Source organism: Lagopus muta, chromosome 2 (assembly GCF_023343835.1).
Source record: "Lagopus muta isolate bLagMut1 chromosome 2, bLagMut1 primary, whole genome shotgun sequence".
NCBI classification, from domain to species: domain Eukaryota; kingdom Metazoa; phylum Chordata; class Aves; order Galliformes; family Phasianidae; genus Lagopus; species Lagopus muta.
Window position 1 is genome coordinate 60,374,892 of NC_064434.1, and position 22,361 is coordinate 60,397,252.

The 22,361-nt window shown below is 38.4% G+C and overlaps 1 protein-coding gene across 3 annotated transcripts in view; it reads left to right on the top strand.

Moving 5' to 3' along the window:
• The window catches only part of CNKSR3 (CNKSR family member 3), a 62,276-nt gene extending 39,915 nt beyond the window's left edge, over positions 1-22,361 (top strand). For all 3 annotated transcript variants that reach the window (XM_048935102.1, XM_048935104.1, XM_048935103.1), the window contains 11 exons: positions 468-670; positions 2,035-2,122; positions 5,079-5,120; positions 7,041-7,160; positions 8,908-8,967; positions 13,296-13,364; positions 13,581-13,727; positions 14,838-14,962; positions 17,514-17,722; positions 18,098-18,187; positions 19,659-22,361. In XM_048935102.1, the coding sequence (XP_048791059.1) occupies positions 468-670; positions 2,035-2,122; positions 5,079-5,120; positions 7,041-7,160; positions 8,908-8,967; positions 13,296-13,364; positions 13,581-13,727; positions 14,838-14,962; positions 17,514-17,722; positions 18,098-18,187; positions 19,659-19,954 (1,449 nt within the window). In that variant the 3' untranslated portion in view covers positions 19,955-22,361. The remainder of the gene's footprint in view (positions 1-467; positions 671-2,034; positions 2,123-5,078; positions 5,121-7,040; positions 7,161-8,907; positions 8,968-13,295; positions 13,365-13,580; positions 13,728-14,837; positions 14,963-17,513; positions 17,723-18,097; positions 18,188-19,658) is intronic.

The following is a 22,361-nucleotide window of genomic DNA, read 5'->3' on the forward strand; positions in this document are numbered from 1 at the left end:
GAATGGCCTGGGTTGAAAAGGACCACAATGATCATCCAGTTTCAACCCCCCTGCTATGTGCAGGGTTGCCAGCCACTAGACCAGGCTGCCCAGAGCCACATCCAGCCTGGCCTTGAATGCCTGCAGGGATGGGGCATCCACAGCCTCCTTGGGCACCCTGTTCCACTGCATCCTCTGAGTGAAAAACTTCCTCCTAACACCTAACCTAAATCTACCCTGTGTTAGTTTAAAACCATTCACCCTTGTCCTGTCAGATCTTGATAGATGTGGTTTCTTCATTTGAAGACTGCTTTGCTTCAGCAAACTGACTTGATGAGAACATTCTTATACATTTCATTTAACCTGCATTTTTGTCTCTTCCACTTCGAAATGAAAAGGCATATCCTTTGACCTTTGAATCCAGATGAGTTTGCATGCGTGGAATAAGAAATAGGGAAACTCATCAAACTTCATAATATTTCTTCCAGAACTATGGCCTTGAAACAGACAACATGAAGAACTTGGTTCTCAAGCTGCGTGCATCATCCAACAATCTACAAAATTACATCTGTACCCGTAGAAAAAGCTCGAATTATGACGGGAATACTTCACGCAAGCCCCCCAATGAATTCCTTACTTCTGTGGTAGAGCTTATTGGTGCTGCTAAGGCCCTGCTTGCATGGTTGGACAGGTAAGAATAAGAAAGAATAAAATCCTTGTATTTTTATTTACTGTTGTAACTTCTTTCTCCTTGCAGTGGAAGTTCTACTAGGTCTAAAGATGTTCTTGATCTTACCATTCTTTTTTGCTTTGTCGAAAGGCTTCTGAATGAATTTAATCACCTAAGACATCTTTCTTGTGCTTCCATTTTTGTCAAAACCAACAAACCGGTAATATTGCTTCTAACCTGGTAGTTAGAAAAGTGAGAGTCATCCTATTGAGGGGAAGCAATCTATTTTCAGGACTAGTTTCTCATATGTATGACCTCCTCCTTTTGTCTTCCCACCTTATACATCAGCTGTCATTGGCAAGTCCCTAAGAAGAACAGAAAAGAGAGAATCTGCTGAAATTGTGACCTTAGCTCTGAGATCTGAAAAAGCGAACAGCAGGGGAGACTTTCCCTCTATTTCTTACTTTTTTTTTCTGGCAAGAGCCAGAGTTGTTTTGTGACAGCTGCATCAGAAGCAAACAGGCAACAGAGCTGATAGCATACTAGCTGTAGTGCTGAGCAAGATGTGGAGATGTGAATTCTTAATCACCTTACCATCTTTCTTGAGAAGGAAGGTTAGGAGGAGAGCTACATGAGTACTGTCAGCAAGGAGAGCTTTTATCCTTGAATATTTCTGCAGTCATGTTAACAGGTTGTGCCTCTCACCTAATCTTCCCATTTCACCATGTTGCTTGAATCGTGTCCTAAATTTCTTCTGCAACTCTCTATCAGCAAGTGATTGGCATGTCCATTTTCAAAACAGTTGGGATTACTCCCGAGTCCTTTAAATTTTCTGGAGGGTCTGAGGTGAGTGCCTCCATATAAATCTTTCATGAAGTTCAGCCTTACTGAACTTGTCTGTATGAAAGCCATTTTTCTTTTCTTTTAAAGTAAGTCATTACACAAGATAAACTTTGCATATTATTTTTCATTGAATGAAAATAATACATTTCATAGAACTTTCTGTCCACTCTTTTTTTAATTTTAATTTTTTCTTCTGTCTGAATTCAGTAATCAAAGACTGGAAGGTAGAAGACTACTCCCTGACCAAACCAAAGGCTGTGATTTTTTAATTTTTTTTTTTGTTGTTGTTATCAGCAGTGTTAGTATGATTTAACTTGAGTTGGTATTTTCAAACTGGTGTTTGGAAAGTGGACTGAATTTTGCTGTCTGAAATTGCTCACCACTGTGCTAGCCATACCCCAGTTTTGGTGCAGGGATGAAATGAAAGTAGAGTCAAGAATAGTTATGTTGTGAAACTTCCCTTACACTTGTGTAGCTCATGCTGTGGTAGAATAGGAGAAGTCTGGTCTCTGCAATCTAAGAGGAATTTTCTCTTGTTACAGGGCCCCATTTACAGGTATTGCTGACTTTTCATCAATGAAAAACAGAATCATTCAGCTCTGCTTGGATCTTACTACTACTGTTCAGAAGGTCAGCTGATTTCTTTTCCTCCCTGCTTTCCAAAAGGGGAGGTGGGTGTTTGGGGAAGTAATGTGTGCTGTATACTGACTGCTAATTGGAATGCAGATGTGAGTTTACTTCAGAGCTTGAACAATTCCTTGAAGGCCAGTTTCAGTTGTCCGTTTTTCTGAGATGGTTTGTTTTTGTTCATTTAATTTCCACTTTTGGAATTGCTGGCTGTGTTGTAAATGACTGTCATTTAAAGACTACACATATTTTCTTCAGCTTCAGTGGGAAGAGTGTTAGATTTTAAAATAGTTGGTCTGCATCTGAAGATTATCAAGTTCCAAATAATATATCGAAAATACATGGTGTTTGTGTGTATATACACTAAAATACATAATAAAGTATGTATTACTTCATTGTAATACATACAGTGAATACTTCATACTTCATACATCAATTACTTCATTGATTGTTATGACTACATATGCAGACTTCTTAGTTTTTTTCCCGTATTATAGTATTTCAACCTATTCCTGTCAGATGGGAAATGCTCCATATAACAGAAGGAGTTGCCACCTTTATGATAAAAATTCCACTAGTCAGACTTCTGTGACAGTAGTGGGAGATTATAGTGTTTTGTTTCAAAACTTTCTAGTTATCAGTGTCATGAGCACTTATATTGGTAATAGCTATAAGGACACTTAGAAACTGTGGGAGTCTTGGCAAATTGCATCGTTTAGTTTTCTGAATAATATTGCCTGTCTTCTGAAGCAGTGGCATACTGTCAGCAGAGTTGAACTCTAGAAGTTGAACGCTACATGCACTCTTCAGCTCCTGTAGAATTTGCTCATAGCTGTTTAGTCCATTACTGTATATTGCATGTGCTCTGTAGAGTCATGTCCTGTGAAACAGGTGATTCCCTCTGTTTCTGAGGAGATGATCATGAAATGTCTTGGATTGGCAATGTCGTCAAAGCCCGTTCAGTTCCAGCCCCCTACCATGCGCATTGCCATCCACTAGATCAGGCTGCCTAGGGCCCCATCCAACCCGGTCTAAAATGCCTCCAGGGATGGAGCACACACGATTTCTATGGGCAGCCTGTGCCAGCGCCTCACCACCCTCTTGAGTGAAAAATTTTCCCCTAGCATCTAATATAAATCTTCAATGTTTTAGTTTAAAACCATTCTTCCTGCTCTTACTGCTATTAGGCAATCTGAAAAGTCAGTCCCCCTTCTGATTATGAGCTGCTTTTAAGTACTGATGCCAAAGTAAAGAAAGGTCTTGTGAGATATCAGGCTATGATGACACCCATTTCTATCAGCTGGTTAGTTGTAAAAGAATATTATCTCAGCATAGTAACTTCAAAGGCACACCAGGCTCACCTACTGCTGAATGCCTTTCTTGATTGGGCACTGTGCATGCAGTTTCAGCAAGTTAGTGATTTACAGATACAGATTTGCAGATTGTGTAGTAGAATAGCAAGCACTTCTAGCAGCAGATGGTGTTCACCCAAGAGTGCTACAGGAACTGAGATATGAGATTGCTGGACTGTATTAATAAAACTGTTAAAAATGGTATCTAATCTGTCAATTAAATCAGCCTTTGATGGCAGTGAAATGGAAGTTGGCAAATACAACTCTACCCTTTAATAAGTAGAGCACTTCTCTGCCAATTTAGCAGGAGCTGTAATAAAGACTGGAATTGCTGTGTGTGAGGGGAAAAAAACACAAATGGAGAAAGAAGAAATCTTACTTTGTATTGGAATATTGCAAATGTGTTAGTATGACCTGAATGAACTCACCGGCATGTGGAGGAAAGAGAATGAGATTAAAAAACAAAAAAAAAACCAACACTCAAACAACTTGATGTACATTTTAAAATGTATGAAGAATATGTCCGCAGTGATCATCAGAACAGTGTTAAGAATTGCTTTGAAAACAAAAGAGAACTGAACTATTTTATATATCTCTATTGTGTCCATATCTGGAGGCTTATATGCTTTTTTTTTTTTTGAACTTCTGTCTTAAAAAGCTCAAAACAGAACATGGGCGAAACAGGAGGGTTAAAAATGATCAGAAGTAAGGAATAGCTTCAGGTCACAGCTCCTCAGTGCATCTTTTGGGTGTTGTGTGATAGTTATGCAGATTGAGATGTCAATGGCAAATATCTTGAAATTTAAGTTTGAAATCTTGTTTCATTATTTACTTGTTCTCTTAAGTTTTTAATCTGAGAATTTAATACTGTTCTCTAGTTCAGCCATTCTTGCAGAAAACCTTTTGTCCAAAGAGGTTGTGGATGCCCCATCCCTGCAGGCATTCAGGGCCAGGCCAGATACGGCTCTGGGCAGCCTGGTCTGGTGCTTGGTGACCCTGCACATAGCAGGGGGGTTGAAACTATATCATTATTGTGGTCCTTTTCAATCCAGGCTGTTCTATGATTCCCTTCTATGAAAACAAGGAAGACTTATGTAGTCTTTTACATGCTGTAGTTTCAGTTCAAAGACTTTTGTCCCTAGGCTTTGTAAATAATGCTTTATGTGCAGTCCTGATGAATGTTATCAGTAGCATATTTTTGAAAAAAGTTTTTCTTGCCTTTTTTAACAATCTACTTTATAACTCTTTGTTATCCAGAAAGGGTAAATGGCTGAATCAGCATTCAGTAGTGCAGTGCAAGTTTGTGTGTCTTCTGGAAGTCCAGTTTTATTGTGCAGAGTTCTGTTTTCTGTTGAATTTCTGTTGCTGTAATTGAATCCTGTGTTCTTGGTTTTAAGGGTTTATTATTGCTTTATACTAGGGCCAGAAAATAGTTGTTTAACACTACATTTGAGCCCTACTGGGTGAAACTAATCTGATTAATCCCTGCAGCATGAATGACTTTACTTCAATTCAAGGTTAAGGTGTCAGTTTTGCAGAATCTTTAGAGATGATGTATTCATGCACTTACTGGTTAACATAGAGTATTGTTCTTGTTTTCTTTTTAGGACTGCACTGTGGCTGACATGGAAGATAAAGTTCAGACTGTAGTAAGTACTAATTTCTACTGAAAACTCAGCTACTTGCTTTCATGTTTATTTCAGTGGCTTCTACTCCAATTGTACTGACAACAGCCTTCCAATCCCAGCACATCATGCAAGTAAAATGTTATCGGCTGTTTTAGTAATGCTCTTTACTGTAGAGAAAATCAATGAGATTTTTGACTAGACTGATAGCGTGTGTAATGGTGCGAAGTCAAGTCTTCCTTGAAGTTCATTGCACAAACATTCTTCATGAGAATTTAGGCCTCATATTTTAAAGGAAGGGGTAATACTGTAGAATCATTATAGGCTAAATAAACTAATTACGACTGTAATAGGCATCATGAGATATTTTATGCCTTAATAACTAGATGCTATGCCTTATTAAGCTTCTCCATGTAAAAAAAAAAAACCAAAAAAAAAAAACCTGCCCTGATGCAGAACTGAGTTTTTGTGTCTAGCTGTACTTGAGCTTGAAAGATCAGTTTTCAGAATGAATTGAAGCAGCCTTATGGCCAAATGAGGAGTGCAGTGGAATGCTTTTTATATTTTGTAACGGTTAATCATCGCTTCCTGCTTTTGACATGAACCAGGCTGTTCACTTTGATAAGGCCTTCCGCTAGTTCATACATGCTTAGGAATTTAGTAGCAAAATAACTAAAAATAATTTTTTCTGTAAATAATGAGACCACGTAAAAGGGAGTTTTTTGCTTCTCTCTTTTTCCGTTTATGCACGCCCATCATGGAGTGGGTATTGTTGCTTGAAATTCCCTTGTTCTAGCAGTTCCTCGTATTCACACTTAAGCATTGTTTTGATTTATTTTATTGCTGCTCTATAAATCTGTTGTAAAACAAAAGAAGAAACATTGGAGCTATTGTTTTTAGGGACTATTGTAATTCAAAAGATGTGCAGGACTGCCTCCTTCTCCCTTAATTACTTATGTCTGCTTTGACTGAAAAATTCAAAACTTTGTGCGAGGTGGTTCACTTCATTGGTGTTCCCAAATGGTGTATAAATAAGTACCATGCTGTGTCCTAAATCTTCCTTCTATGTTACGCTCTTGCAGCATATTTCGAGTTGCAGCATTGCTTTAGCTAACATCAAGACCTAAAACATACTGTGGGGCATTAGGGAAATTTGCTGGTGTAGGGAGTGTTCAGATTTTCTGTGATAGCTCTCATGATTAATTAGCCATTCTGTTACTTAACAGTTAGAACAGCTTTGTCTTTTATACCTTTGACTTTACTGACACAGGCAGAAGGTCAGAATATGCCTTTAGTTATAAGTTGGCTTTGGAACAGTTGTGTTTTGGTCAAAAGGAAATATGAGCCTTGTCTGCATAAGCATTCCAGAAGAGGTCAGCTCAGAGGCACAGTGGAGAGAAGTAATGCTGAAACACTGGAATGCTGGATGTCCTACCTTGTACTCTAAACCTTTCCGTAGATAAGTTAGTGGCCAGCTTCTCATTAAAAAAAAAAAAAAATAATAATGATGCATTGATGAATTTAATCTCATAAAAGAAATAAAGTATGATATCAAAAATAGTCAGTTGTTTCCACAGAAATAATGTTTCAAGATGTTTCATTATTTTAACGGACTACTCTTTGATAAAAATGAGTATCAAACTTTTTTTTTGCTGTGTTTTATATGTTTGTTTATTTTCTTTTTATACAGATGGTGTACTGGCATCTGTTAGTTGTGATGAGGTGACACTAATGAAAGTAAATCATCTATACTAGGTTACCATAGGGAGATAAATGTGCTGCAGATTACATATGTACAAATGAGTCTTTTGTTTCAGTGATTCTTGAGTATGCTTTGTTATTGGACCAACATTTAGAACTAATTTACTTTCTGTTTTGAAAACTGAAAGAAGCAGCAGCCAGGAAAGAATTGTAATAACTGCTTGTTGTATGTTCTCATTACAGTCCAAGACTTTAAATGGAATTTGTGATAAAGCCATCCGATCAACTACAGATCCGTTGATGAGCCAGTGTGCGTGTCTGGAGGAGGTTCACTTAACCAACATTAGACCTGGGGAAGGCCTGGTAAGAAACAACCTTTACATCCTTAATGTTTCATAGTTACTCTTGTGAGGCATCACATACCCATGTAGAGTAGTTTACTTCAAAACTGCTAGTTTCCTACAGAAAACAGAAAGAGGCAGGAGCAGGAACTTTGGAGATTGTCAAGCTGCGTGTTAGAGTGGCGGATGGGGATATATATACAAGTTAATAGTTTCCAAATTTTGGATGGTAAAGTGCTGCATTAATGTCTCAATGAGAATTTTGGGTAATTTACAGATGCTCAGGAAATTGATCATTTTACTTCTGGAAATCATATTAACCAGATGTTTTGTTCGTTGGCAGATGGAGGCAAAAGGGGGATGAGAAGGGTTTAGGTAGGGTGAAGGTGATGAAAAATGGTGTCTGTGTTTCTGAAATACATATTCTATGTGTATTCTTTAGTCTTGCTAAAAAATATGAGAATTTCTGAGATTTGCTGTTAAGAAGAATAAGGGAAATCCTTTTAACAGTTCAGTGACCGTGTGACATTACTGACTGTAGTTCATTCGGTGAATTCCACTTAGCTAAGTGCCAATTATGAGAAACTGCATTTGAAATTTTATTGGATTTTCTGACTGGGAAATACTTGGATTAGAATGTTTTGGAGGAAATTTAAATGCCTAAATGCATCTATGCATCTGTGTTCTCATGCTCTCCCTTGAGAAGACAGAAGAGATGAGCACTGTTAAAGGAAGCCTTACACTCTAACGATGATATGTAGTTTAATGTAGACCACTGGATTTGATTGAATCAGTCATGAATTTGTGAAACTTTGAGGAGCTGTTTTTTATTGCATAAGCTACAATGAAGCTTAAACTAAGCAAGAAAGGAGGAGGTGGGTGCACAGAACTGGCTGCTGACAGGTAAACAGAAAAGGGAATCAACTAGAGGGGATGGGAAGAAAAAAAAAACCTAGTGTGTTTTCTTACACTTCTAAACAAGTGTAGTAACTTCAGGCAGATAAGCTGCACATGACTCCTGAACTGTAGTTATGTAGCTAAATGTGAGTACTTCGAGCAACAGCCACTCGTAGGAATTATTGAAGTGATGTAGTTTTGTTTGTAAATGGTAAAATCAATGTAGTGGTCACTTCCTGTGGGGAAATCTGTGTAGCTATTAGTTAATAGCTTGTTGATGACTTCTATTTCATATGGTCAACACCAATTTCATGTGTGTTTATTCTTGCCTTTACACTTAAACAAAAATAACCGCAAATACTAGTACCAGGCCTTTTATTGCTTTTATTTTATCAGCACTGTGGTTACAAGACAGCTTGTGTTTTCACTTGCTGAGAGAAGTTGTAGAAGAGCACATATAATATTTGTAGCGTAAATGTGGGACAGAACTGTAAGGAGAACTAGTGGCCATTTGGTAGAACTTGCAATTCTCTAATGCAGACAGGGCAGTAAGGAAGCAATTTAGCTCAAGACTGAAGACTGAAAATACAGCAAAACTGGTAGAGTTTGGTGTTAACAACCAAGCGCTATTTGTAAATTGCATCTCCTTATGTTAGTTTTTCTAAGTAAATACCAATATTGCAATTAATTACAGCAGAAGTGACCTGTGATGAAATTGAGAATGATGTGATATTAGCGATACCAGATTGCACAGTTTTCATGGGATAATGTGTGAATTTGAGTCTGTTGCTGCCAACAGTTATTAAATGAGATATGTTACACAAGGTTTTTTTAATCTTTAAATTTGTTTTTCATTTTCTGTTTTCATTTAGGGTATGTACATCAAATCAACTTACGATGGATTACATGTAATTACTGGCACTACAGAAAATGTAAGTGAAGTAAATGTAGATTAATGTAGATCAGGCTATTGGAATGTAACTTTGATTTTTATTTTTTTTTCCACGTCCTTTTCCTGCTTTTCCTGTAACTTTCATGATATTACTACTTCATATGCAGTGTGATGCATCATTTATTTATCAAGAACTTGTAAATATTTTTATCTGTGTGTTTCACTGTTAGCCTAATTAAACCAGTTCCTGCAAGTAAGTGAGGTACTTCAAACAGTTGGCATCAGTACAGTTACTTAAATAAGCTGCTATTCTGAGAGCTTTTGGTCTCCTAACAAAAATATGGAGGTATGTATTTGTTCTCTGCTGGCAAAAGAAATCTGTCTTAGTGAGAACACTTAGGTGATTCTGTCTTAAATTCAGTAATGAATAATGAAATTAATGAAAGGTCCAATGTCTAAATTACTGTGCAGAGTAAGAAATGAAATATTTGAGAGCGATCTGCTGGAAGGAAATGATCAAGCATGATAGACAACAGTGGTTGTTTTTGCTGCAGGTGGCTGCTGGTTTTATTCTCGCACTGTGCTCTCTGTAGCTGAAACTGTAGTTTTTAGGAAGTCATTGCAGTGAACCTTTCATGAGCATCTGCAACTTGCACTGATGCTGCAGTGTTCTCATTGCTGCTTCTCTGAAGAGCAGATACTGAAGGAAAGCTGGAAAGTTGAGAAGCTTGGCTTTTTTTTTTTTTTTTTTTTTTCCAAAAAGGAAAGAACCAGTTGTTCCAGCTGTACCTTGCCAAGTCCAGGGGGCTGGGAGGAGCGGGTGGAAATATGTGCTTACTGTTCAGAGTGAAAACTGAAAGCTTTTATAGCTGCCAGCTTGTAATACTATTGGCCCGGCCTAACTGTGTAAAGGATCTGAAATACTCTGAATACTCTGAATGCAAAGTCTACTTTGACAGCAATTTTAACATTTAATAAGTGTGAAAGAATGTGATGATTGATGTTGGGCTCCTTATGCATGCATAGATAATTTTCTAGAGGCTGTGACTGAAGCTGTATTATTTCTATAGCTGTTTCTATAGCTTGGAGTGTTGATCTAAACTTTTGCTTTATGAACAGTCATTCTTCCTTTGGGGAAGCTCTTTCCTTTGTTACAAAAAACTTAGAAGCAATTGAGAGAACTGCACCGAACTGGTGCCCTTCTGGTGGCATGGTATCATTTAGGTAAGGCTGGGTCTTAGCTAAATTTTCTTGTTAGGTTCAGGATGATATTTTAGCAGCTATCCCCAAAACTTACTGATTGGAATGCTGTGGCATTGCATGGCCAAAATGACAGTACTGTACGTTAAAACAACTGGGAAAGTCTATGCGTTTGCTACAAGTAAGCCAAGATGATACCTGAGTCATGTCACCCTACTTGTGACTTCTTGCCTCATGTTGGCCTAGTTCTAAACTCTTTATTTTGTACTCCAGTCTCACACTGTGATGGTGGTACTGACTGCTGTCTAGTGTTTGTCTGAGTATCCTGCTCTCCCACAGCTAGGGTGTCAGTCATCCAAAGGACAGCTTGACATGAGTTTTGTTTTCCACAACTCAACAGTTGATCAGAATTTTTCATGGTCTTGGTTGAATCATCGTATATGTGGCCTTCCACAGAGGCATTTCCTTTCAGAGGAAGCAAGAAGACAATGAAAAAAATAGTGTTACTCTTGATAACTGTAGGTTCCTGTAAATTCCATCATGTCATCTTCTCCCATTACATAGTTTATTGCTACAGTTCCTTTTAATGAAAAAAAAATAATCACTTCAGCTCTGAAGTTGTAACAAGGAGAGAGTCCTTTACCCAGCTGCTTCACTCTTGCATCATGAGGGAGAGCTGGCGTGCCACCAACTTGTTATGCCTTGAGTAGGGGAAATGGGAATCGGCTGCAGAAGCCCTGCAGGGTGCCAGGCTGGCATACCTGTGCACTTGAGTGTTGCCAAGGCTATTCATAATTGCTGTGTAATGGAAACAGATTGGTTTTAGTAACTGAAGCAATAGGTGGTGCATGGCACCAGCCCTAGATAAATCTGAGTAAATATTGACACATTCATCTGTTCCTTGCTAATCAGTACCCAGGACTTGCTTTTTGTTCCAAGAAAAAGATATTTTAAGGTGTTTTTCAAATATCTGTTTAAACACACTTGGATGTATATAGGCATATATTTTATGTGTCGGTCTTAATGATACAGGCAGATAATTTAACATTGAAGTTGATAGCTCTTAAATTAGGGAAAAGCAAAGAGAAGTGGAACAATCGCCTTTTGTGGATTGGAGAATTCCTAGTCCTCTGGCTTGTATATTCAAAATGTTAATGTATTGTTATGTTTTGAAATAATATAAATTTGAAAACTGCATTTACGATTAATCCTATGTTAGAACAGAAGTAATCTCTTGTAATTCTCTCACAATCATAGAATGGTTTGAGTTGAAAGGGACCTTTAAGACCATTTAGATCCAGTCCCCCTGCTATAAGCTGAGATTTCTTCCACTAGACCAGGTTTCTTAAAGCCCATCGTCAGAGTATTTGGGGAACCTCTTTGATTGCTGATGCCCTGCTGTGTTGTCCTTCTAACAGATATCGGAGTGTTTGAAGTCCCTCATAAGGACCATATTTTGTGACCGTGAAGCTGCTCCTTTCTGCCTCATCCACTTGACCTTTCTGGCCGGGTGGTCTGTAGCAGGCTCCCCTATGATGGCTCCTCCCTATGCCTTCCCTTTAGCCCTAATCCATATGCTCTCTGTCAGGTCCTCATCCATCCCCAGGTGGAGCTCCATATGCTTCAACTGGTCATTGATCTAGACCAGAACACTCCTCCTCCTTCTCCCTTGCTTATCTTTCTTAGGGAATTTATACCTGTATATTGCTACTTTCCACTCATGGGAGCCATCCCATGTGTCTAAGTGATGTCAGTGACATCAAAGCTCTGTAGGTACATCCATGTCTGTAAATCTTCCTGCTTGTTCTCCATGTGTTAGTGCACAGGTGTTTGAGTTTGGCTCCCAAACTCAAGGTTTGGGAGGTTGATTAACCAATTATTCCCTTATTCTGCAGATGCTGTTTTCCTGACCTGTGATCCAACTCCAGGCTCAGAGCATCCATTAGTGTCATCAGCCTTGAAGGGGGATGGAATGAGGATCCTCTCACCCCAACCTCCCCAGCAACTCTAGTTAAAAGCCCTCCTGACTAAACTGGGGAGCTTGTTGCCAAAGATGCTCCTCCCCTTCTCTGAAAGATAAACCTCATCTGGTTGGATGAGGTTTACCAGATTTGTCAAAGCCAGTTCCAAGACATAAGAAGCCGAAGCCCTGTTCATGGCACTGCTCCCTGGAGCACTTATTTTCTTAATTCTATCAGTCCTTTCCCTCTCCATCTCTTTAACTATGAGGATTGGTGAGAAAGCTACTTCTGTTCCCAAGTTCTTCACAGCTTCTGCCAGCTCCTTGTAATCCCTCTTCATATTCTCAGCTGTGTCACTGGTGCTTATGTGAAACAGCAGCAGTGGGTAGTAGTAAGTGGGACATACAGGGTCTAGCAACCTCTGTCACATCCTTGATGTGGGCCCTTGGCAAGCAGCAGACCCCTCTAGATAGTGGATCAGGACCACAAATGGGTGTCTCCGTGCCCCCAAGGAGAGAATCACCCACCACTATCACTTATTGCATTTCCTTAGTTGCAGTGGTTGTTATGCAGTGGAAAGCTCATCTGGCTACCTTCCTCAGACCTTACCTGTTACAGGTTCGTTTTTCTCCTCAGTCTGCAGAGCTGCTTTGTGATTCAGACTTTGAGGCAGGCTTTTTTCTCCTGCTACTCTTTCTTGTGGCAATTAGCCGTTTCTCATCACTGTTGGCTTGCCTTCTAACTGTGCTGATGGTGGGAATTCAGGGCTTTTGGCCCTGGGCTGTGGATTCAGTATAAGTTGCATATTTACTCCAGCTGTCTATCTCCATTTCCGCCACTCTGATAGTACACAGTCTTTTGACTGTCTCCTGCAGCTCAGATAATGCTGTCTGGAACTGCAGTACAAACTGGAGACAAAAAGGACAGTGAAGACAGTTCTAGGAATGAAGTACAGTTTGAGTGGCACGTAGTCTTTGCTTTTTCCCTTACCCTCTAAGTACCCTTAGTATTAAAAAAACAAAAATAAAAAAAATCCCAAGATGAATTAATTTAGAATTCTTAAGTCATCAATGCATGTAATGTGATTTGTGGAAATTTTCAATGATGTTCTGCATCACGTATACAACCTTTAACTTAGTCTTGTGGGAATTGTTATGAGAGACAAGAGAGCCTGCTGAAGCACGTAATCCTGTTTTCTTCTTTGTAGTCCCCTGCTGATAGATCTCAGAAGATTCATGCTGGTGATGAGGTGATCCAGGTCAACCAACAAACTGTGGTAAGTAACAGAAAGCCCTTGGACACTTTTTCTTATACTTGTTCTCCTAAAGCTGTCCTATAAAAAAGTGGTTTGTAATTTTTTTTTCATTCTGGCTTTTTCGTGTCTTTTTTTAGGTTCACTGAAAATCAGGGTTTGACTTACCAGGGGGATTGTTTATTTTTTCACTTTTTGAAAAGTAATATCAAGTTAAAGATGTCATTTATTCTTTAAAAGGTTGGGTGGCAGCTAAAAAATCTGGTGGCAAAGTTGCGAGAAAATCCTGCTGGAGTTAGGCTGCTTCTCAAGAAACGTCCAACCGGCTCTTTCCATTTCACCCCTGCTCCACTGAAGAACCTGCGCTGGAAGCCACCCTTGGTGCAGGTAATGGGCTTCTGACAGACCTGTGATGTCTGGCTGTGGATTTGTTTTTTTATTTTTATCTTTTTATTTATTTTTTTAATTTGAAAGAGAGAAATACTGGAAATGCTCCCAGTTGCTCATGTTTGGGTGTAGGTTAAGGTGGTTTATGGGAAATGGTTGTCATCTTCTGATCCCTAGATAAAAGGGAAAATGTTATTAGCCAGTTAATGCCCTTCTTGATACCCAAAGGGAACTAGGTGTGTTGACCTTTTTAATCAGCATGCCATTGGAAGTACTTATTTGAGGTGAAACTTTTCATATGTATGGAATTCATCAGTAAAGAATATTAAAGGCTTCTTCTATTTAGCATGGTAGCTTTTTGTTGTTGAAATAACTTTGACTATCTAGTATACTCATCCTCTTCTTAGCCTGGTGAAGAGTGGGAAATGACTGAGGTTTTTCTTTTAAGAAGTAAACTACTTCTTTAAATATCATTTAGTTGTTGGATAATTTGCTTGTTCAGTAATATACAGCAAAAATGGTGTTCATAACTCTTTAATAACCATTTCTTAACCTAACTATTCCCCAGAATGGTTAAGAAAGCTTAGGACTTAATGCTTTTGGAAGACAATATCCTAATTGAATCTAAACTGATCACCTGCAATAAAGAAAACTACTTCTGTTCTGACATGTCTTCCCACAGCTGTAAGGATAACTTACCAACCTTTGTTACATCAGTGGATATCTTAAGTCTCAGTGCATGCATATTCTTTCAGGCTGGGTGCAGGATGTATACTTCACTCTTCTCCCAGTCCCCTCCACTTTCTTTTCTCTAATGTATGTACTTTGTTTTTGTGGCATGATGTCTGTCATATAATCAGAGTAATCAGAGAAATAGAACTGAAGGGAGTAAAATACTCTGTAAGAAATGCATTCTACTTGTGGTAGGATTTATGTAGAAAGACTGCAGTACAAACGAAAAGAAAGAGCAAAAAAAAAAAAAGCTAAAAAAACAAAACAAAACACACAACATATTAATTAAACAAGTATGAAATGGTACCATTGATTGTATAATTATATATTTTGTGGATGATAAATGCACAGATGTCTGATAGCCATCTAATGTTTCAGACCAGTCCTCCACCAACTTCAACCCAGTCTCCAGAAAGCACCATGGACACCTCAGTGAAAAAGGAGAAGCCAGCCATTTTAGATCTATACATACCACCTCCACCAGCTGTTCCATATTCTCCTCGGTATGTAAATAAACATGCATTGAACGTACTGAACAAAACCTCCTTTATTATATTTGTTTCTGAGTTGGTTTCACCAAATCGTATCATAGAATAGGCTGGATTGAAAAGGACCACAGTGATCTAGTTTCAACCTCCCTGCCCTGGGCAGGGTCACCAGTCTCTAGACCAGGCTGCCCAAAGCCACATCCAGCCTGGGATGGACTAGTTTGCAGTTAGAGCTCTGTAAAAATTAGTTTGAAAATGCAGATTGCATACTTTCATTTAGTTGCTTGAATACCTAAGATTACTTAAGCTTGTGCTTAAATGCATAAACTACCAGATCAAAATAGTAGTTTTTTTATTGTTAGAAGATTGTTTTGTCTTCTGTAGATCAGTTATTCCCAGAACATAAATGGATATTGTCCCTTGTTTTGTTGTGGAGTTATGTTTTTACTTTTGTTTAAATGTGACTGTGCATACCAGGAAGTCATTTTTCTGTCATTTTTTCCACTGCTGTGTTTAGCAAGTTTAGTAACTATTAAGATACTTAGGATTGAAAAGAACTTGTTCTAAATTGTTAAACTTGCAAATTATATAACACAGGAATGTTCCCACTGAAGGGAAGGGAGAGTCAGTTCACTCCACCTCATTTTTTCCCCTATGGTGTAAACTATAAAAATGGAGATCTATGTGTACAAAGGGGGAAGGTTATGGTATGGCTAACTGTTGTTTGTTCTTAAGTTCTCATTGACTAATGCCAGAACCCTTCCATCTGACCTGAGAAAGCAGTGGACAAAAGGATTTCCAGGCGGGGAATGCTTCCTGACCTGGCCTGACACTCTATATACACGTAGATTCCGCACAGAAACTTGGCTGACCTTTTGCTACAGGACTTGTATGGGAGGAGTGCTTGTCTCCTGTCATGTAAGGCCTGAACTGGAGACAGAGTTTGTACTACTGTAGTCTTCAGGGCAGTACAGGGCAGGGGAAAGTTGCCTGCAAACTAAGGGTCTGAAGTTGGACTGACCTTGACTTGCTTTTTCCCTGTTTTTTCATGTTTATGCATGCTCAATTCTTAATTTAAAAAAAAAAAAAAGTCTCTTAGTGGAAAAACAAGTGTAAAGATTTAACTCAATTTAGATTGATTTGGTCTCTTTAATCACAGAATCAAAGCATTGCATCATTACATTTTAAATGTATTGGTGAATTAGGTGCATGTGGTTGGTTTGTTTACTTACATTTTTCCTGAGGAATCACATAATTACATGTATCTACAAACACCTTTGGATCTGAATCCTTTTGGCAGGAAAGGGTGTAACAGTATGAGCTGGGAAACTTTTCCTAGGTGATGCAGGAAAAGGTAGTGGCTCATGGGGACTACTACTTGACTTCAACCTTTAAGTAAAGTGTGGCAGTCAGGAAGAGGAAAAAGGACAGTTCTCTCACTGTGTTTGGTTATTTAACTGCACCTCTACCTGTTTTGCTGCTCTTTTAAAATTGCAAGACATTTGTGTGGTCACTTTTGTCCTGTGCCCCCATCATCCTCTTCTTCTTTCCCGATGTGGACCTTTTCTCATCCAGTACTTACTGCTGGCACTGAGAAGAGAGCAGTAACCATCCTCCCCAGGTTGCATTCTCCACATGGTGGTGTTGTAGGAGAGCTGTCTGCTTACACGTGGTGGTGGTATAGCACTTACGTGTAATTTCTGGTCTGCAAATCTCCATAAGTAGTTTCTTCCTATTCACTGAGATCTAGCATTGGAAAAAATGTCAATACTGGGCTGTGTACATACTTAAAGATGAATATTTTTTGCCTGTCTTGGGTAGTTGCTTCAAGCACGACCATACTGTATGTAGGAAAGGGGATAAAAAAAAAAAAAAAAAGAGGAAAATCCTAAGTTGGAGGGGTGCCTTTTCTTCTAAAAAATTTTAACTGGGACTGGTTCTGAAAATGGGTGCTTCTAATGAAAGATCTGTGGAAGGAGATCTGGATCTAGGAAGGGAAGTCCTGCAGAAATTGCTCAAAATCATTTATGTATGCTATGAATTTACTACTGAAATTCTCAAGGGGGTCCCACTTCTGTATGGAGAACTAGATGAATGTCCAGCATCAGTTATCAGCCTCTTAACATTATAGGAAAGCATAGTCCCTCCAAAGGAGACACTGCATCTTGTCACTACCACTAGGATAAACCTGTGGATGCATTCCTCTGCCAGGGCTGTTTACTGACCAGGCAGTACACTGGGAGTTTTGATACCCTTAGGGCCTAAAGGTCTTATTCTCATAGGTCTTTCTAGGGTTAGTACTTAAAGAAGCCTCTAAACTTCTCTGTTAAATTACTGGCTTGTTAAAGGTGAACTACCATGAAGAGGATAACTTTCTCTTCTTCTTGGTGAATATGTTTAATGAAGCCTTTCATCACTTGACCTATTTTTTTTCTTCAGCATGTGTGCAGCATAAGGCCCATTATCAGGGGCATGACTGTGGGCTAGAAAATATCTTTCAAACCTACTCATGCTTGCAGAGTAAAATTCCTTTTAAGCTGCTAATTGAAGCAAACTGTCCTTTCAGAGATGAAAAGGGGAGTTTTCTATATGGAGGAAGCAGCAAACCCAGTCATCCATTATTTGGATCCAAGGGTGCCGAGTCTCCCAATTCTTTTCTGGATCAGGAAAGTCGAAGGAGAAGGTTTACTATTGCTGATTCTGATCAGTTGCCTGGGTATCATATGGAAGCAAATATATTGCCAGCCAAGATGAGAGAAAAAACACAGTCATATGGTAAGTTCATGACTCTATCACTATTGATATTCTGACAAACGCTTCAATTCTACAGCTAGAATAATTTCACTTAAATGTTGTTTCTTTAATGAATGTCATTCAACTGGGCACTGATGCTTTTCCTGTCTGCTTCCACATGTATAGTGGTTATAACTTGTGGTCGTTATGTCCATTGCCACTGTAAATGAACAAGGGTATAGCTAGCTGTTTTGATCTCAGCAGAATGCTTTCTTGTATTCTATTGGTTGAAGTATCTTGAAATATTTATTTCTGCTGTATCTTGCTCCCTTTGCTTAACTGTGAAAAGCATAAATTTAAACATGGGTTCTCCAAACTTAATGTAATTCCTCATAACCTTCACTCTGTTGCCTTCAGGAAAACCTCGTCCCTTATCAATGCCTGCTGATGGCAGTTGGATAGGAGCTGCGGAACCCTTCTCAAGGCCACGAGCACCAGGAAGAAAAGGCAAGATTTTAGGTGTCATCCTCTTAATAGATCCCTCTCTCTGGGATCTTGTTTGGATGAACTGCCTAAATTAGGACTGAAGGATTAGCATTTGTACACTGTTGAACTGATCCAAGATGACTGTTTTAAACAGGAATGCCAGATGGTAGTTGTGAAATTTGTGAGCTTGTTCAGTGCTGAGGCTCAAACTTTGTTTTTTGATCTAAAAATTTATGTGAATGTGAAAAATAGGCTGAGAATGACTACTGCAGATATGTACTTGTCTCATTACATTACAGGTTTACTATTTTTTCTTTTACATACTTTTCCCTTTCTTTTGCAAGGGAGGATCTGGTTGATTTACTAAAGAGCTGCTTTTTTGATCAGTCTTTGGTTAGCTTACTGAGGAAGCTGTTGTAGAAGTAGTTGGGTTTTTTTTGTTTTTTTTTTTTGTTTTTGTTTTTTTTCCTCAGAAGTAGAGTGTAGGACCTTTTAGGAGCTAATTTTTGCTGCTGGTTAAAAAACAATGTTCTGAAGATGCCACAGAAGGGATAAGACACAAGCTGATGTCAGATTAGATGGCTTTTTTCTTTCCTGCAATGCCCTTGTCTTCCCTCCTACTCACTCCCTTATATCTGAAATACTACAAATTCTGTTATAGTGGCAAATAAGTAAGATGACTTCAGTTTGTTCTTGAAATCAATTATGACAACGAACGTGTAATTCCAGGAAAAATAGATGGGAAATTCTATTTTTACAAAAGTAGAAGCTGATAACAAGAAGCAAGAGCATGGAAGGATATTAGAAACACACTAAGTAGCTAGCCTCTCAGGATGATCACCACATCCCGGGGTTTTTTTTAACTTTTTTTTTTTTTTTTAAACTTGCTTGTTGTTAACACACAGAATGAACCTCCAGCAGTCTCTAGCAGCAGTGACATTCAGCAATCTAGGGAAGAGTTTAAAAAAAAACAAACAAACAAGCAAAACAAAAAAAAACACACAACAAGCAAGCATCACAAATCAGTAATCAAAACCAAGGAGGTGCTTACACTCTTATCTGCAAGATTAATTTCTGTTGTTTAAAGTCATGTTTGTAGCTTTTAAGATAGTTGCATGCATATGGATTCATGCCTGGCCTACAACACCTTGAATGAAATATCGCGAAGAGGTTTTCTAGGTGTGGCTTATGGTTCACATGAAGGTAGTCTGTATTGGCTCTTACAGTGTGCAAATGAGAGAATCTGGGATTTAACAATGTTAGTCAATGTAGTCAGTGTGCTAAATGCTTTAAAAAAAAAAAAAAAAAAAAAAAAAGCATTAAGTGTCATTTATTGACAGCTGCTTGTGTCCAGGTGTGTTATGAAAGGTAACCAGAATCTGGGAAGTGCTGTTGGTGTCTCTAAGGATCATTATAAAAATGAAAAATATGAATGGAATAATAGTTGTTTTGAAACCAGCAATAGTTGCTTTTCTTCCTTCTGTTCCCACAGGTGAAGATGTCCTCTGCAGGTACTTCAGTAATGAAAGGATACCCCCAATCATTGAAGAAAGTCCCTCCACACAACACCCCTTTTCACGGCCCATGTCTGAGAAGCAGTTAGTGAGGGGAATGGATTACATTCGAGGCAGCAGGTGTTTTATGAATACAGACCTCCACAACAGTGCAACAATTCCTTTTCAAGAGGAAGGTGCTAAAAAGTCCTCTGCACCATCCACAAAATCTTCCTCTGCAGAGCCCTCACTACTGGTCAGTTGGATAACAAGGCTTAAATTGTTGACTCATTGACTGTTGATCACAGGATGGTTACCCAAGTGCCTTGGTTCATCAGTCAGACTTCTCTGCTTTTCAGCTTAACTGACGCATAGCGACTAATGCAGTGTTCTTTTCCTGGAGAATCCTATATTCTTGCCTTTTTGTTTGTAATTTTTGATGCATCAGAGGGTTGTGCAGTGCAAGGAGGAAAGAAAGATAAAGTTCTTGTTAATGGCCTAAAGTTGGGAGTTTGTTCCCTGGGAAACGAGTAAAATTTTGGTGATATAGAGACCACATGACCTGAAATCTGCATTGCTATTATTACTATTCAGAGGAAACCTTTGTATTACAGTGAATTCCAGTGGCACTTCATTTGTCTGAATGCTCAGAGGCTGATGTGACTGGCTGGACATCATAATATGTAGGGCTCGGAGAAAGTTGTGTTACTTTCCTGATCAGGATAGGCAAGGAAGAAGAGAAGTTTGGTACCACTTAGCAATATGTTGCAAGATCTTTTTGCATGAGATCAAGCCTGTGAGGATGAAGAAGTAGCATTGCAATTCTTTCTCTGATACCCAAAATCTGAGCAAAGTCTTAGGAAGAGGGATCTGTTATCTAGAGGTGTTTGCAAGTTGGAATAGTTTAATTGTAAATATGTCCAACCTGATTTATCATCTTTGTTATTGAAAACACAGTACAAATAAAGTGCACAGAACAGCTGAAGTGCTCATCCATAAAGATGTATGGATTGTTACAATATGCCATGGAGATGCATCTGTAGAGGTGGTAAAAGAATATATATTTTTTCCTTAATTGTTTAAGAATGATTTGCTGTTAACCAAAGTAATCTTTTGAAGACAGTCCTGTTGGACTCAGGAGAATTTTACAGTGGATCAGTTTTTGAAAGATGTGTGAGGTTTTTATGAAAGGTATGTGCTATGATACATTACAATTGTAAGATATCTTGCTATTTTAATTATAGCCCAATTTTATCCTCTCCAGAATTTTAAAGTAGCATTGGGTATTTTGGGAGAAATAAAACTTGTTTAACAGAAGACGAGGATATTAAAGAGGTATTGTTTAAAATTGAATGTACATAAGATTGTTCGTATGCAAACAGTTGTGTTTAATTTAAATGTTAAATATAGTTGTATATTTTTTTTACTCAAACAGAGTTTGTACCTTCCTGTCTGCGGTACTGTGCATGAATTAGTCAAATGAAAGAAAAAGGAAAGTCTTTAGTATTCTCCACTAATTTTAAGACTATTTTCATAGATGTTATATTGCCAACAGCTTTTCCTTCTTTGGTTTTACTAAAGAAAAGAAGTCAAATTTGTAATTAATAATTAGTGGGGAAAGAGGGATCTTAAACACTAGTTTGCACTTTGGACTGGGGCAGGAATTGTACTTAATAACATGAGTATTAAAAAGATACCACAGTTCTGGTTACGAAGATGTAGCCTTTCTCCTGCAACATGTTCTTGAAATTGTGCTACAGCCCTGCAGAGACATGGTGTTAAATTCAGTTCTGAATTAATTACATTTGGTTGTTTCTCACTGGTGATTTAAGTGAGGGCTGGTTTGGATGGACTTCTTTGATCCTAGAAGATGATAGTATGGTAGTCTTGTGTAACTCTTCTCCACCTCTGGCATGATGTTTGTAGAAGGGGCACAGGCAAACACAGTTGCAGTGCGGTTGAAACCTAGACCAGTTTTAGTCTTGCCTTGGAGAAGAGGGCTCAAACTTTGAAACTTTTTTTTTTCAAACATGTTTTAGGCACTATGTTGTCCAGCCCCAAATTGATTGAACTGTTTGGAATAAGCAATATTAATCCAGTTCAAATTAACATGCCTGACTGGGGAAGGATGCAACTTGGTGTATATGTTCACACATGCTGATATGGGAGAAACCATAGAAGTACTTGGTATCTTAGGATCCTCCTCAGCGTATTTTCAAAACACTGAAAAACTCAAGTTTGATTCCTTCATTCGGTTAGGTTATCTTGCAGTTTGGTGTAATCTAACAAATAGCTTTAAATCAGTTCATCTATGAGAAATGGAGGAATTCATAAGCTTTTAGGCAGTGACACTATTCAAAATATTTTGTTGCCTAAGTACAAGCTTTAAAAATGTCAACAAACAAAAAAAGAAAAACTTAACTATATATTCTGTTCTTCATGCTCCAGTGTTCTGATCATGCTGACTTGAAGTACTGAATGTTACCGTTTGTCAGTCATCAAGGGCTGTCAGTCAGCTGACTGCCAACAGCAAAAGTTGTCTGGCTCTTGTGAATATGGGAAATGGATGCTTTTCTGGAAATTACAAGAAGTTCTATTATTGTTTCCACTGCAAGTTAGCTAAGATCACTGAGAACCGTGAAGTGGTTTTCACTTAAGTCATGTATGTTTTCCAATTAAAAAAGTAAATAATGTTGGCGGGC